The sequence below is a fragment of the Chenopodium album genome, chromosome 25 (assembly GCF_948465745.1).
Source record: "Chenopodium album chromosome 25, dcCheAlbu1.1, whole genome shotgun sequence".
Taxonomy (NCBI): Eukaryota; Viridiplantae; Streptophyta; class Magnoliopsida; order Caryophyllales; family Amaranthaceae; genus Chenopodium; species Chenopodium album.
In genome coordinates, this window is record NC_137858.1 from 35,159,488 (window position 1) to 35,171,346 (window position 11,859).

An 11,859-nucleotide genomic window follows, 5' to 3' on the forward strand; every position below is an offset into this window, starting at 1 on the left:
AATAGATCAGAGAGAGTAGTTTTACACTAAGACCGCCAGGAAATGAATCTATCCCCAATCTGTACTAGTATAAGTGATCAAACGTACATGTCAATGGTGCCTTGAATTTGATGAAAGTGAGACTCTATAGGATCATGCGTATAAAGAGAAAACCTGTTTTAATCAACAACTAAACAAGATATATCAAGGCAAGTATAACTGAGGTAATATTAAGCACCTACACCGAACTACTATACAATATAAAGTAAAATCTTGTTTTGAAAGAAGGTTAAGGCCCTGTTCTTTTGAGCTTCTGGGCAAATAAAGTAGAGCAGAGCAGGACATATTTTAGCAGAGTAGAGAAGAGAGGGCTAATAGGCTTCCACACATCGCGGAGCAGGGAAGGGCACGACAGAGCAGATTTCAGCAGAGTAAAGCAGAGTAGAGCAGGACAGAACAGAGCAGCTCTAAAGAACAGGGCCTAAGATCTTTTATATACACTCGCCGAGTGCACATAAAGGTAGGTGCACCCAAAGGTGATTTTTAGTTCCTTTTTTTTTTTTTTTTTGCTCATCTTAATATTTAAAAATGAGAAGAAAAAAAATGAGCAGAAAATTATGTTAGGAAAAATATTTATTATCACTCCACATTATCAGAGATAGAATGTTTAAATTATTATTTGACTATGAAAACTGTTAGTTGAGACGAACACTACAAGAGGAGGTAAATTGTATGTGAGTTCCAAATTCCTATTGACTACTTTTGCAAAATTAAAACAGAATACAAAGGAACTTAATAATGCACACATAATTTTACGAGTAAATCTTCCAGGACCCAACTGGAAGTAAAACCTTGACCGTACCACCCAAGGGATTTCAAACCAAACCAATCCACTATAATAGGGTAAACTCTCCTAGTTACAACCTAGTATAATCAGACCTTTAATCACAAGTTCCAGACTGAACTTGCTACACAATAGAACTCTATTCTATCCAATCTAAGTCCCTGACTTAGAGTCACTCAGCACTCCCTGAATGCTCACACTCTCAACTTCAAACTTGAAGTCTACAATATGTATGCAATACACGAATCACTCACCCCAAATTAAAACAGTACATACACTTGACTCTAGCTAATATGTGACAAGAAAGCTACACATGAAATCCGAAACTAATATGACAAAGTTTAGACTTAATTGGCAAACTTACACCCTTGAGCTCTCTCCAGATTGTTCACACATAAACTCACAAGTTGTGTAAATTATTATTATTATCATATACAAGCTCACTCGTATGTAAAGTAGTGTTTTCAAGTAAATCATTTTTGGGAAATTCTCATTGGTGAACTCCAACTTATTTAAATTACAAGTGGTGAACAATCTTAAATTTAATTATCTTTGGTGAACCTTAATTAGAATGACTAAGTCATTGGTAACCTTAATTATAATATAATCTGATTATTTAACCATGGTTAACACTTAAAACCTTTTTTAAAAAAAAAAACCTGGACTTCCTAATTTGCCCTTATTTACTTCCCTCAACCAACTGTGTCTAATCAAAGAAGACTGATCCCTTCTTCTCCTTCATTTCATCGTCGTCTCCCTCATTTCATCATCGTCTTCCCATTTCATCAAAGTTTGCGAAATTACACAAACAAATTTCTAGGGTTACAAAATTCGTATTATAGAAAAATTATTTGAAGGTTAGAGAAATTATTGGAGCGAATTTTAGGGGAATCTGAAGGTAATTGGGGGAAATCAAGTGCGAACAAATTGCGCAAGTGTAGGGAGATAATCTTGCTTGTTAACCATCGTGGTGGAGTAAAAGTGCGATCTTTGCTGCAATTTTATCAAATAGAGCGTGAATCGAAGTGAGGTATGTATTTTTATGCTTTCATTTGTAGTATGCCCCTGTTTTTGTTGTTTGAAATGGATGTTGACTGCAATCTTGTTTAGCGTACATGTTATATGTGAAATCGATGTTGTTTGAAGTGAAATACGTTTTTTTTCATGGTTTATATGTGTGAATTGTATGCTATTGTTGTCAAATTTGTTGGGTTGTTCAATTGTTATCCTGTATGTATCTTATACTATTGTTGTTTTTTGTCTTTGTGATTGATGCAGAATGGGTGATAATATAGTGTTAAGGTTTCAATACAATGGAATTGATGTGATTATTTTGGTTGAGGATGTTGATAAGGTTAATCTAATAGACCTAATTGTAGAGTATTGGGAGAAGGCAAAGGAAAACAATGTTGAAACCCCTAGTCACCCCACATTCCAATATGTGTACAAGATGAAGCATGTTTCACTACTAAATGATAATGATGTGATGAAAATGTTTACAAATTTGCCAGAAAAAAAGAGATTTACATATGGGTAGGGTGTGGAGCAAAAGACAGCAAAGTAGTAGTTGCTGCTAGGTCTTTAGTTAAAGGAAAGCATCAAATGGATGCAGCTGAGGTTGGGGAGCAAATAGTGCCACCTGTAGTAGCCAAGCCTATAGTAATTGAACCTCAAAAAAAACTTACACCTAGGAAGAGAAAGAATAGAGAGGTGGAAGTAAATGTAGAAGCAGAAGTTGTAAGTTAGGCAGAGTTTGATAAGCATGTGAGTGCATTGGGCAAGCAACCAGTTCAGGTGGAAACTGTAGTGCTTAATTATGATCCAGAGGAAACATGGGTTGAATTGGAGCAGAGATTGGCAGAAGAGGGTGTGGGAGCAGGTAGAGCTAGAGGGAGGGGAAGGGGTAGAGGGAGAAGGAGGAATAGTGTGAGAGGGAGGGGGAGGAATACTGTGAGAGGGAGGGGCAGTGTGAGAGGGAGAGGGAATTCCCTAGATTATTGGTTCAATATTTCCCCAACCCCTTGGGAAGGTGAACAAACTGAGCAACCAGTTAACACCCAAGAACCAAACCTCAGTACATTGTACCTGAAGAGTTGACTATACAAGACACACAAACTAACCCATCTTCCCAACACATTGTACCTCCTTTGCAAAATGTAGGAGCATTTGGTGTCAGTAACAACTCAGGGGTGAATGAATCTTCTAAGTCTTCAAGGGTATCAACTTATTTTCATAGGAGGGTGCCTAGAACTAGTGCTAGAAGAAAGGGTATTGTGATTAGTACTAGTACTAGTGGTGGTGAGAGTGCTGTCAACACTGCCAGTCAATTGGGTGAGGGAGTACCAAGGTTTGAGAGTGAGAATGTCATCACAGAAGTTAGTTTAGGTGATGACACTGCTGATACTACTTTGACAGTGTATGAAGCATAGGATGATGACATTGATGATGATGGGTATACTGCAGATGAGGGTGAGGGTGAGTCTGAGGATGACGGTGAGGGTGATAAGAGTGACAGTATAAGTGATGAGGATGGTGAAGATGAATATGGGCCTATGATAGAGGATTCCTTTGATCCATTTGAGGAAGCAGACTTTGAATGTGAGGATGAGCATGATATAACTATTTGAGTAAGCTATATAATAATGGGGAAGTATACAAGGATGAGGGGTTTGGCAAAATAGTGTAGAAGGAATGGCAGCTTTTTGTGGACAAACAACATCTCAGAGATGTTGTTAGGGATTATTGTATACAGTGTGGGTTTGCTATTGTTGTTGATTATGCTAGTACCAAGAGATATGCAGCAAGATGCTCAGACATACACTGTAACTGGAGGCTGCATGCATCCATTTTGCCAGACAACACAACATGGGCAATAAAAAAGATAAGCAATCCAGAGCACACATGCCAAGGACTTGAGATGAGAAATCCAATGGTGAATGTGAGGTAGGCTAGAAGGGTGTTAATGGATGATATTAGGGCTAACAATGACATTCCAGCCAAGTCTTTGAATGAATTGTTGTGGAAAAGATTTGGTGTTGACATGGCACAGAGCACTTTGTATAGAGTTAGGTCAAAAGCTCTAGAAGAAATACATGGGGGTCATGATGAGTCATACAAACACCTGCCCATGTACTGTGATGTTATCAGAGAAACCAACCCAAATTCTATAGCTCATGTTGTTTGGTCAAGAGCTGAACCTGAAAGGCCTTTACAATTCAGCAGCATATTCATTGCATTCCAAGCTGCATTAGATGGCTTGAAAGCAGGTTACAGGAGCTTGATTGGAGTAGATGGGGCCCACCTTAAGGGCAATTATGGTGGTGTGTTACTGTCTGCAGTAGCCATGGATGGAAATAATGAAATATTTCCAGTTGCATGGGCAATTGTGGGGACAGAGAATGCTGACAGCTGGAAATTCTTCCTTTGGCATTTGAAGACAGCTCTACAAGATTCAGGGAGGGGAGATGAATGGTGCATCTTTCTGACAAGCAAAAGGTCAATTGTGTTTGCTTATATTTGTCAATCTTTGTCTTTGCTTATCTGTGTGGTTATGACACTAATAATGTTGCTGTTGTTATTTTTTTAAGGTATTGATCCAGCCTTAACTGAAATTTGGCCAAAGGTTGGTAGGAGATACTGCTGCAAGCACCTTGTTAAAAATTTCAAGGGTCAGTTTCCTGGGTTGCTTATGTTCCAGCTTTTCTGGAAAGCTGCTGGGGCATACAATCCCTTCTCTTTCAAGAAAGCCATGGAAGCTTTACAGAAAGCCAATCCTTTGGCATTGGTGTGGCTTGCAGAAGTGGGCCCACAATTAACTTGGACTAAGCATGCTTTCAACCCCAGCCATCAAGAATGATATCAACAAATCCAACTTTGTTGAAAGCTTTAATTCAACTTTGGGAATAGATAGGTGCAGACCAGTCTTGACCTTGCTTGAAGGTAATAACAAAAAACATGCTAATATGTGTACATTTGAATTTGAAAAATGAAATGTGTAAGCTAACACATTATTCTCACTTTGATTGCAGGTATAAGAAGGTTGACCATGGTTAGGATGGCTACAAGAAGAAAAGCTTGTGAAAGTTGGAGAGATGATTTCTGCCCTAACATAATGAGAAGAGTGCAAGTAATAAGGCTGGAGTCTAGGTCCTGTAAGTGCCTTAAATCTGGTGATGGGTTATTTGAAGTGTTAGATGGCAGATCTGTTCTTGCTGTCAACCTCAAGGACAAAACATGTATGTGTAATGCATGGCAATTATCTGGATTGCCATGTAAACATGCTATGAGGGCAATTCTGCACTCACATGATGACCCAAGAAAGTACATCAGTGAGTGGTACTCAGTCCAGAGGTACAAGCTCACCTATGCACACAGTATCAAAGTGATACCAGACCCAGAGCAATGGCCTGACAGCACATATGAAGAAATAGGCCCACCACCAATGAAGAGAGGGATAGGGAGGCCTGCTAGGAACAGAAGGAGAGAAGAAGGTGAGCAAGCTAAGGGTAAAAGGTCTAAGACAGTCAAATGTAGCAAGTGCCAACAATTTGGACACAATGCTCAAACCTGCCAAGGTGGACTGACTAAGAAACAAAAAGCCAAAGCTGGAGCTGCACCAAAGAAAACCCCAAAGCAAGCTCCAAAGCAAGCCCCAAAGCCACCCCTAAAGTCAAAGAAAGGGACAAGCCAAAGCCAACCAGATCCTGCTACACTGGCATCTTCATCTCAGCCAACAAGACAGAGTCCAAGAACCAGGGCAAAAAAAGGACTTTCAGCATCCCAACCTTGTTAGTTTATGCATTTCATACTTTGAATTAAACAATGTATGCCTTTTAAGGATGTCAAACATGTTTTATGCTGTTTTTTGCACCAATTTAATTGGTATAATTATAAGACAATGAATTTGTCCTGTTAACACTATGTCTTATTTTTGAAATATTAACTCTGGCATTTTGCTTCATTGTGAGTATCCCAACAATTTATGTATCAATAATATAGGCAAAAATTTGAATAAGACAGTAAATTGCAAAAAATCATAAAAAGGACAGTTCTTTTATTCATCAAAATCCAGTGCATAATTTCAACATAAGTAGTCCATTACACCACCCTAATAATCCATACTACATAGCACAAACATCATCACTTAGCAACTACAAGTAATAGCACAAAATACATTATCAGTGCCACCCTAACAACTAATTTCACAAATTTAAATAACTCATCAACCCTATCAATAACACCATGAACACTTCCACCTTGCTCAACCTCCATTTCGTCACCAACCCTAATTATATCCCCTTCTTTCAACCACGCAAAGAAATCGCAACTTCTACACTTGAAGAACAGCCTTCGAGGGTTTCTTGTTGTCTCTAAAATCATCACAGCGGCAAGTTGAGGAGGGGAACAGTCGTATCGAGTATGCTTCACCCACGCTATGCCATCATCCATGGTGATACCCTTCACAGTCGTAGACGCACGAGAATTTCTCATCGAAAACAGTAGAACCTGAGGATAATCGTTGGACAGAGAAAGAGAATTGAACAGAGCACGAAATTAGGGTTCATATGATTTGGGGGAAATTGGGGATACTGATTATATAGAGAAATAGGGGGATACGTTTAGGAGGGAATTAGGGAAATACTTTTGGAGGGAAAGCTTATTTTTTAGGGGCAGATTAGTAATTACACCAAAAGTTAACCATAGTTGTTAAATAATCAGATTATATTATAATTAAGGTTACCAATGACTTAGTCATTCTAATTAAGGTTCACCAAAGATAATTAAATTTAAGATTGTTCACCACTTGTAATTTAAATAAGTTGGAGTTCACCAATGAGAATTTCCCATCATTTTTTAAATAAAATCTTTTTAGAAAACTTAACATAGGTAAATTTGTGCAAAAGATAATGATTTGTAAAACCGGATCCTATAAGATAAAACAATCCCATTTGCATGCCCCCGGTTTACAATAATTTTATTGTACATCGAACATTTTACGAAAAGTGACCCTTTTTCGTACAAAAGTGACCCTTTTTCTTTATAAAAGTGACCCTTTTTCTTACAAAAGTGACCCCTTTTTTTTCACAAAAATGACCGTTTTTTCACAAAAGTGACCTTTTTTCACAAAAGTGACCCTTTTTTTCATAAAAGTGACCCTTTTTCACAAAAATAATTAAGCTACATATGTAAAACAAAGTATCAAAATCAACAAAAATAAACACAAAATTAAAGATAACAATGTATAATCTATGTGCAAAGAAAAGGAGTGGCATTTAGAATGCTACGTCTATAAGCAATTGATTTGTTCACATGGATATCTTGGAAGAAATTCATGCACGAAAACCAGTGGGATGAACATAAAGGATTGGCTAAATTTGAAGCATCCTCGGCGAGAACATGGATGAAAGCCTAGCATGAGGGGATGAAATCCGTTCGAAGGGGAGGTTTGGGTTAACGATCGGAATTGACAACAGCGGGGAGGTTTGGGGATTATTGAGAGATTGGAGGAAGGTTTTTGGTTGGAGAGGGGGGTTTTTTGGTGGTGATGGCGGAGGTAAAGGGGGAGGTGGAGGTGGAGGAGGCGGCGGCGGCGGCAGGGGTTAAGTTTGAGCAGGGGTTAATGTTTCACTCTCTCTCTAGCTCACTCTCTCTCCTTTTTCAGGTAAAGATTGAGCTAATTTACAATAATGATACTGTACATCCGATGTTTTCTAATATTTGTGAAGATAAAATCTTTTCATAAATACTCTTTTAGGCTTGCTTTTTATACAATTCTACTAATTTAACATTTTGGTTTACTAATCAAAAACCAACATATAATACACAACAAATAGCACTTTCTAAAGTTTCTATGATCTGATGACACCAACTTATTAATTTTGAATGTTGCTAGCTAGTACAGTTGATAGATTATTATCGGTGAAATCCATAACTAATTTGAAATCATACCTCCGTCTAATCGTCTATGTTATAGATTATTGTCTATTGTAACTTTCTATTATTTATTTTTACTAGGGTGTTTTTCGCGCACTTCGCGCACGTTACTAATTGGAATTTGGAATTTTAGGGTGTGATTGTTGTCTTGAGGTGCGGCAATGTTGGGGGGTTTTTCTTTTTTTTTTTTCCAAATACGTAATGAGTTTAAAAAAAAAATTTATATTCGGGTGCTAGTTACATATTTGTTTAAAGTAGTATTGAGCATGGCTATTGTTTTAAAAAAATTGATAATAATGTTTTTGGTAAGGGAAAAAATGAAGTTTTTCTATTGATTTTCCCGATTATCATGCCCCTCTCCTAAGCTAATTTCCCGATTATCTTAAGTGATTTCTTAAGTTGTCTATTGATTTTCTTATGTGATATTTCTTTTCTTAAGTGATATTTCTTTTTGAGTGATCTTTCTTTTTTATTGAAAATTCTTAAGTGGTATCTCTCTTGATGTCGTTCTAGCATTTAATAACTCTTTTTCCTAAGCTAATTTCTTTTTTAAGTGGTCTTTGTATTAGGAAAGATAATAATATTGTGAATATTTGGGAAATATATCTTAGAATATATTGTGCATATGTTTAGGTTATTTTTAAGTTGTCTCTTCTTTTTCATGTAAAGTGATCTTTCTTAAATGGTATATCTCAATGATCTGAATCAAGCAACGGTCTTCAGCAAAATGCTCAACTAACCTCTAGGCTTCCTAGAATGGTGCATTGGTGCATAAATCTGTGAACTGTCACTCTAGGAGTCAGATTATTTAATACTCGAGTGTTGTTTCTTCTTCAAACTAAAGTAGCATTATTGAAAGTTAAAAATTTACTCCATAATTCACTTTGCTATGTGTTGCTGTGCTAGCGCACAAGATTCAAGAACCTGGTTACAAAAATGAGCAGTGTTTTAAAGGCAAATAGTTACACTTTAAAGAATTCCTAAACCCACATAAATACCCCCAAAATTAAGCAAACAGTCGTCCAACATTTTTAAACAAAATCAATTTTCCAACTTCACTAACTAAAATTGGCTTAATCAATAGTTCAATTAACTTAAATTTGCAAATTTTTCAAAATACATATATACCAAAGTTTCTTGTCTTTTTCAAATATTGACAAAAAAAAAAGAAAAAAAAAAGAATTTTATTAGAGGAAACACACGATGAGGCCAAACTTTGTTCACCTTCACCATTACTGAGTGATCTCCAAGCGCACAATGCTCATCTTCTCCGACAACTTCCCTCCTTTTCCCCGCCATTAACGATCTCTCTCTTTCTTCCTCCCCATTTCCCCTCCTCCTCAGATCCACCCTTCTAGATCAACCCCCAATTCCCCAAATCATCTTCATCAAATCATCATCTTCATCAAATAATCATGTCACACACGAATCCAAACAGCGACACAATCCCACTCCATTCCTCCTCTCAATCCGACACGACTTCAACTCAATCACTGCCACAAAAACATAAATGCTGAACAACAAAACCCCAAATTTCAATCAGAATACAACACATAATAATAAATCCCACCCACCCAACATTCAAAATTGAGTAAATATTGTTGTAATTGTACCTTAAATTGCATAATTGATCTTGTTTCTCAATAAATCAAAGTGAAATTCCATCAATTCCACAAAACACAAACATCAAGAAAACTCCCATTCTCGGTAACAACCCAGAAAGCTCCAGCAACTAAAGTAGCATTCCTACCCAACTGAAATTCACCACTCAAATTAACAGTTTTTGAACACCCAGCAAAAGGGCAACTAATAATCACACCAGAATCAATCTCTAAATTACCACTCCCTTTTATATACAAATCATTTGATAATTCTAAGCTAGAATTAAGCTTACAAACACTCTCAAGCGATCCAAAACCCCTAAGATCACCTTCACACGACGCCGAAGGAGGTAACGGCGGAAGCACCGGAGGTGGCGGCGTCGGAGGAAAGTAATCCCCATGAAATTGATACGAATTCTCAACCCCACTTCCAATAATCGAAAACCCATCATCATCATCATCATCATCATAAATTGAATCAATTGCAAAAGTATAATTCAAATTCAACCCAACTTTAATAATCATTAAACCCATAAAAATTCCCAAATAAACCAAAAGAAATTTAAAACCCTACAACTAAAAATAAATCAATTCCAGATCATAGAAAAAGGGGAAGAAATTAATGTGAAATACAAAAATTCACAATCAATCCATCTTACCTTAGCTTCAATGGTGGATAGAAAGGTCAGAGCACGCTTCAATGGAAAAATCGGAGTAAGCTTCAATGGAAGACTGGAAGGAAAATAGAAGAGGAAAGAGAAAGAGAGTAGGAAGAGAGAGAACGGGATTGAGAGGCTGAGAGTAAATTAGGGAAAAAGAAAAATGAGGAGAGAGACTGAAAAGTATGGAGGGTAATATAGTCACGCCACTGTAGATAAGGATTTTCAAGAACAAAATACAGGGGCAAATTCGCCCGTGCACTGTTCATAAGCAATCCCTCATTTCAGCTGAATCTCTTATTTGTGATCCCCGGCTTTTATAGGGTAGGGATTTAAAAAAGTAAAAGCGAAAAATGGTACGAGTATAATTCAAAAGTGCATGGATGGAGCTTAACTGTACTCTAAGAACGAGCTCATGACTGACAAGCAATTTGTATTTCCAATGTATAATAATACAGTATATCATTGTTGAAAGTATATTCTATCCGTATACCGTATGCTCGAAACTAGCTGTATTATCCCTATAATGGTTGTAGGAGTACCAAGTGATGTGTACCTCTAGAACCCAATTAAGCATGACAGAATGGTCATGGAAGAAACTGTCTCTAATTAATACCAAGTATAATTAAATTGTACTTTGTATAATAAATGTATAATATATGATTAAATATATACTGATGATTAATCGTGACATCCTCATAGTATAAGTGTACGAGTGTATCAGAAAATATTATGTAGGAGATTCCGTAAATCATGGCAGATATAGCGTTGAGAGGCAGCCATTATATTGCATGTCCAAGTACTTACTACTAGTCTTATAAGACAGGTCTCTTATGATTATTGCCAAATAAGGGCTTTTTCTTTCTAGATTTTATTTTTTTATTTATTTATTTTTTCCTTCAAATTTTTATATTTTAAAATGAGAAAATGAATTTTTTTGTTAAACGTTGATCTATAACTTGTTGTACAGCTGAGGTGTCCTGTTTGAGTTTCGACAATACGTATTTGGAGTATTAGATTGGACGACTCACGTACAAGTACAACAGAAACAAACTCGTTATTGGTCCTATTAGAGTCGGCTTGGTTATATTTGTTAATATTGTATTTATGTTAGGTTTATGTTGTTAGGAGTTTTAGGCAAGCTAGGTTTCTGGTTTGTATTGAGTATATATTTGTGATTATTATCAATACAAATGTTAAGTCGTTTTCTCTACATCTTTCTCCACTTTAACAGATCCAAGCGGCGAATTCGTAATTACATTACGTATTATGTATAAAATGTGATTAATATATTTTTCCTCAACACAATTGTTGATTTTAGTGGTAACAAAATGATATGTTAAGATATAGAACTAATAGAAGTATAATTGATGATGCATGGGTTGTGTGAATAATGTAATGGATAATAATGGTTTGTGTGTTTAGATTACTCATTGTATCATGTTGTTCCATTTGGTTCAACTCACTTATCTTGTGAATATGATATTATTATAGGTAAACAACAACTAAATTATATAGCTCGATTGCAAAATCTTTTGCAATATTATTCCTAGCAAGTGGTATCAATATATTTTTGAGTTTTGGTGTCTTAGCTTGAGAGACTCATACAATTTTCGTTCGAATGAGATCGTGGTGAAAGGGAGTTTAAAAAGGGAAGGTGTAATGTGTTTTGATCAATTAGGACTCACGCATTAGGCAGTTATAACAAATTCATAGTTCAATATTAATTTGCAAAAAGAATACTAATTGTAAAATTTAATATAAACTTGATTTTGCCTCATTCCTCCTGATGACTTGACCAATCCTTGTAACAAAGATATTAAGGTAATTTATATGCATTAGA

At 36.3% G+C, this 11,859-nt stretch overlaps 1 protein-coding gene and 1 long non-coding RNA gene across 3 annotated transcripts; one reads left to right on the top strand and one right to left on the bottom strand.

Moving 5' to 3' along the window:
* Nucleotides 1-3,785: 3,785 nt before the first annotated feature.
* Nucleotides 3,786-4,679, top strand: LOC145614055 (uncharacterized). The gene is made up of 2 exons (XM_081669061.1): nucleotides 3,786-4,365; nucleotides 4,411-4,679. The coding sequence occupies exons 1-2, from the start codon at nucleotides 3,786-3,788 to the stop codon at nucleotides 4,677-4,679; spliced, it is 849 nt and encodes a 282-aa protein (XP_081525187.1).
* A 4,005-nt stretch (nucleotides 4,680-8,684) lies between these two features.
* LOC145614519 (uncharacterized) lies at nucleotides 8,685-10,318 on the bottom strand. 2 transcript variants are annotated; one of them, XR_014107117.1, is made up of 2 exons: nucleotides 10,017-10,318; nucleotides 8,685-9,249 (listed from the first exon to the last, which is right to left on the bottom strand). It is a non-coding gene; the product is annotated as an uncharacterized LOC145614519 (long non-coding RNA). The 2 variants fall into 2 exon arrangements; XR_014107118.1 differs by having other exon boundaries at nucleotides 8,685-9,269.
* Nucleotides 10,319-11,859: the final 1,541 nt, after the last annotated feature.

Excerpts from the sequence above, each read along its gene's own strand:
- LOC145614055 (XM_081669061.1), top strand. The coding sequence starts at position 3,786 with ATGGATGATATTAGGGCTAACAATGACATTCCAGCCAAGTCTTTGAAT. Across the intron at positions 4,366-4,410 it reads ATCTTTGTCTTTGCTTATCT|GTATTGATCCAGCCTTAACT; the intron begins GTGTGGTTATGA and ends TATTTTTTTAAG.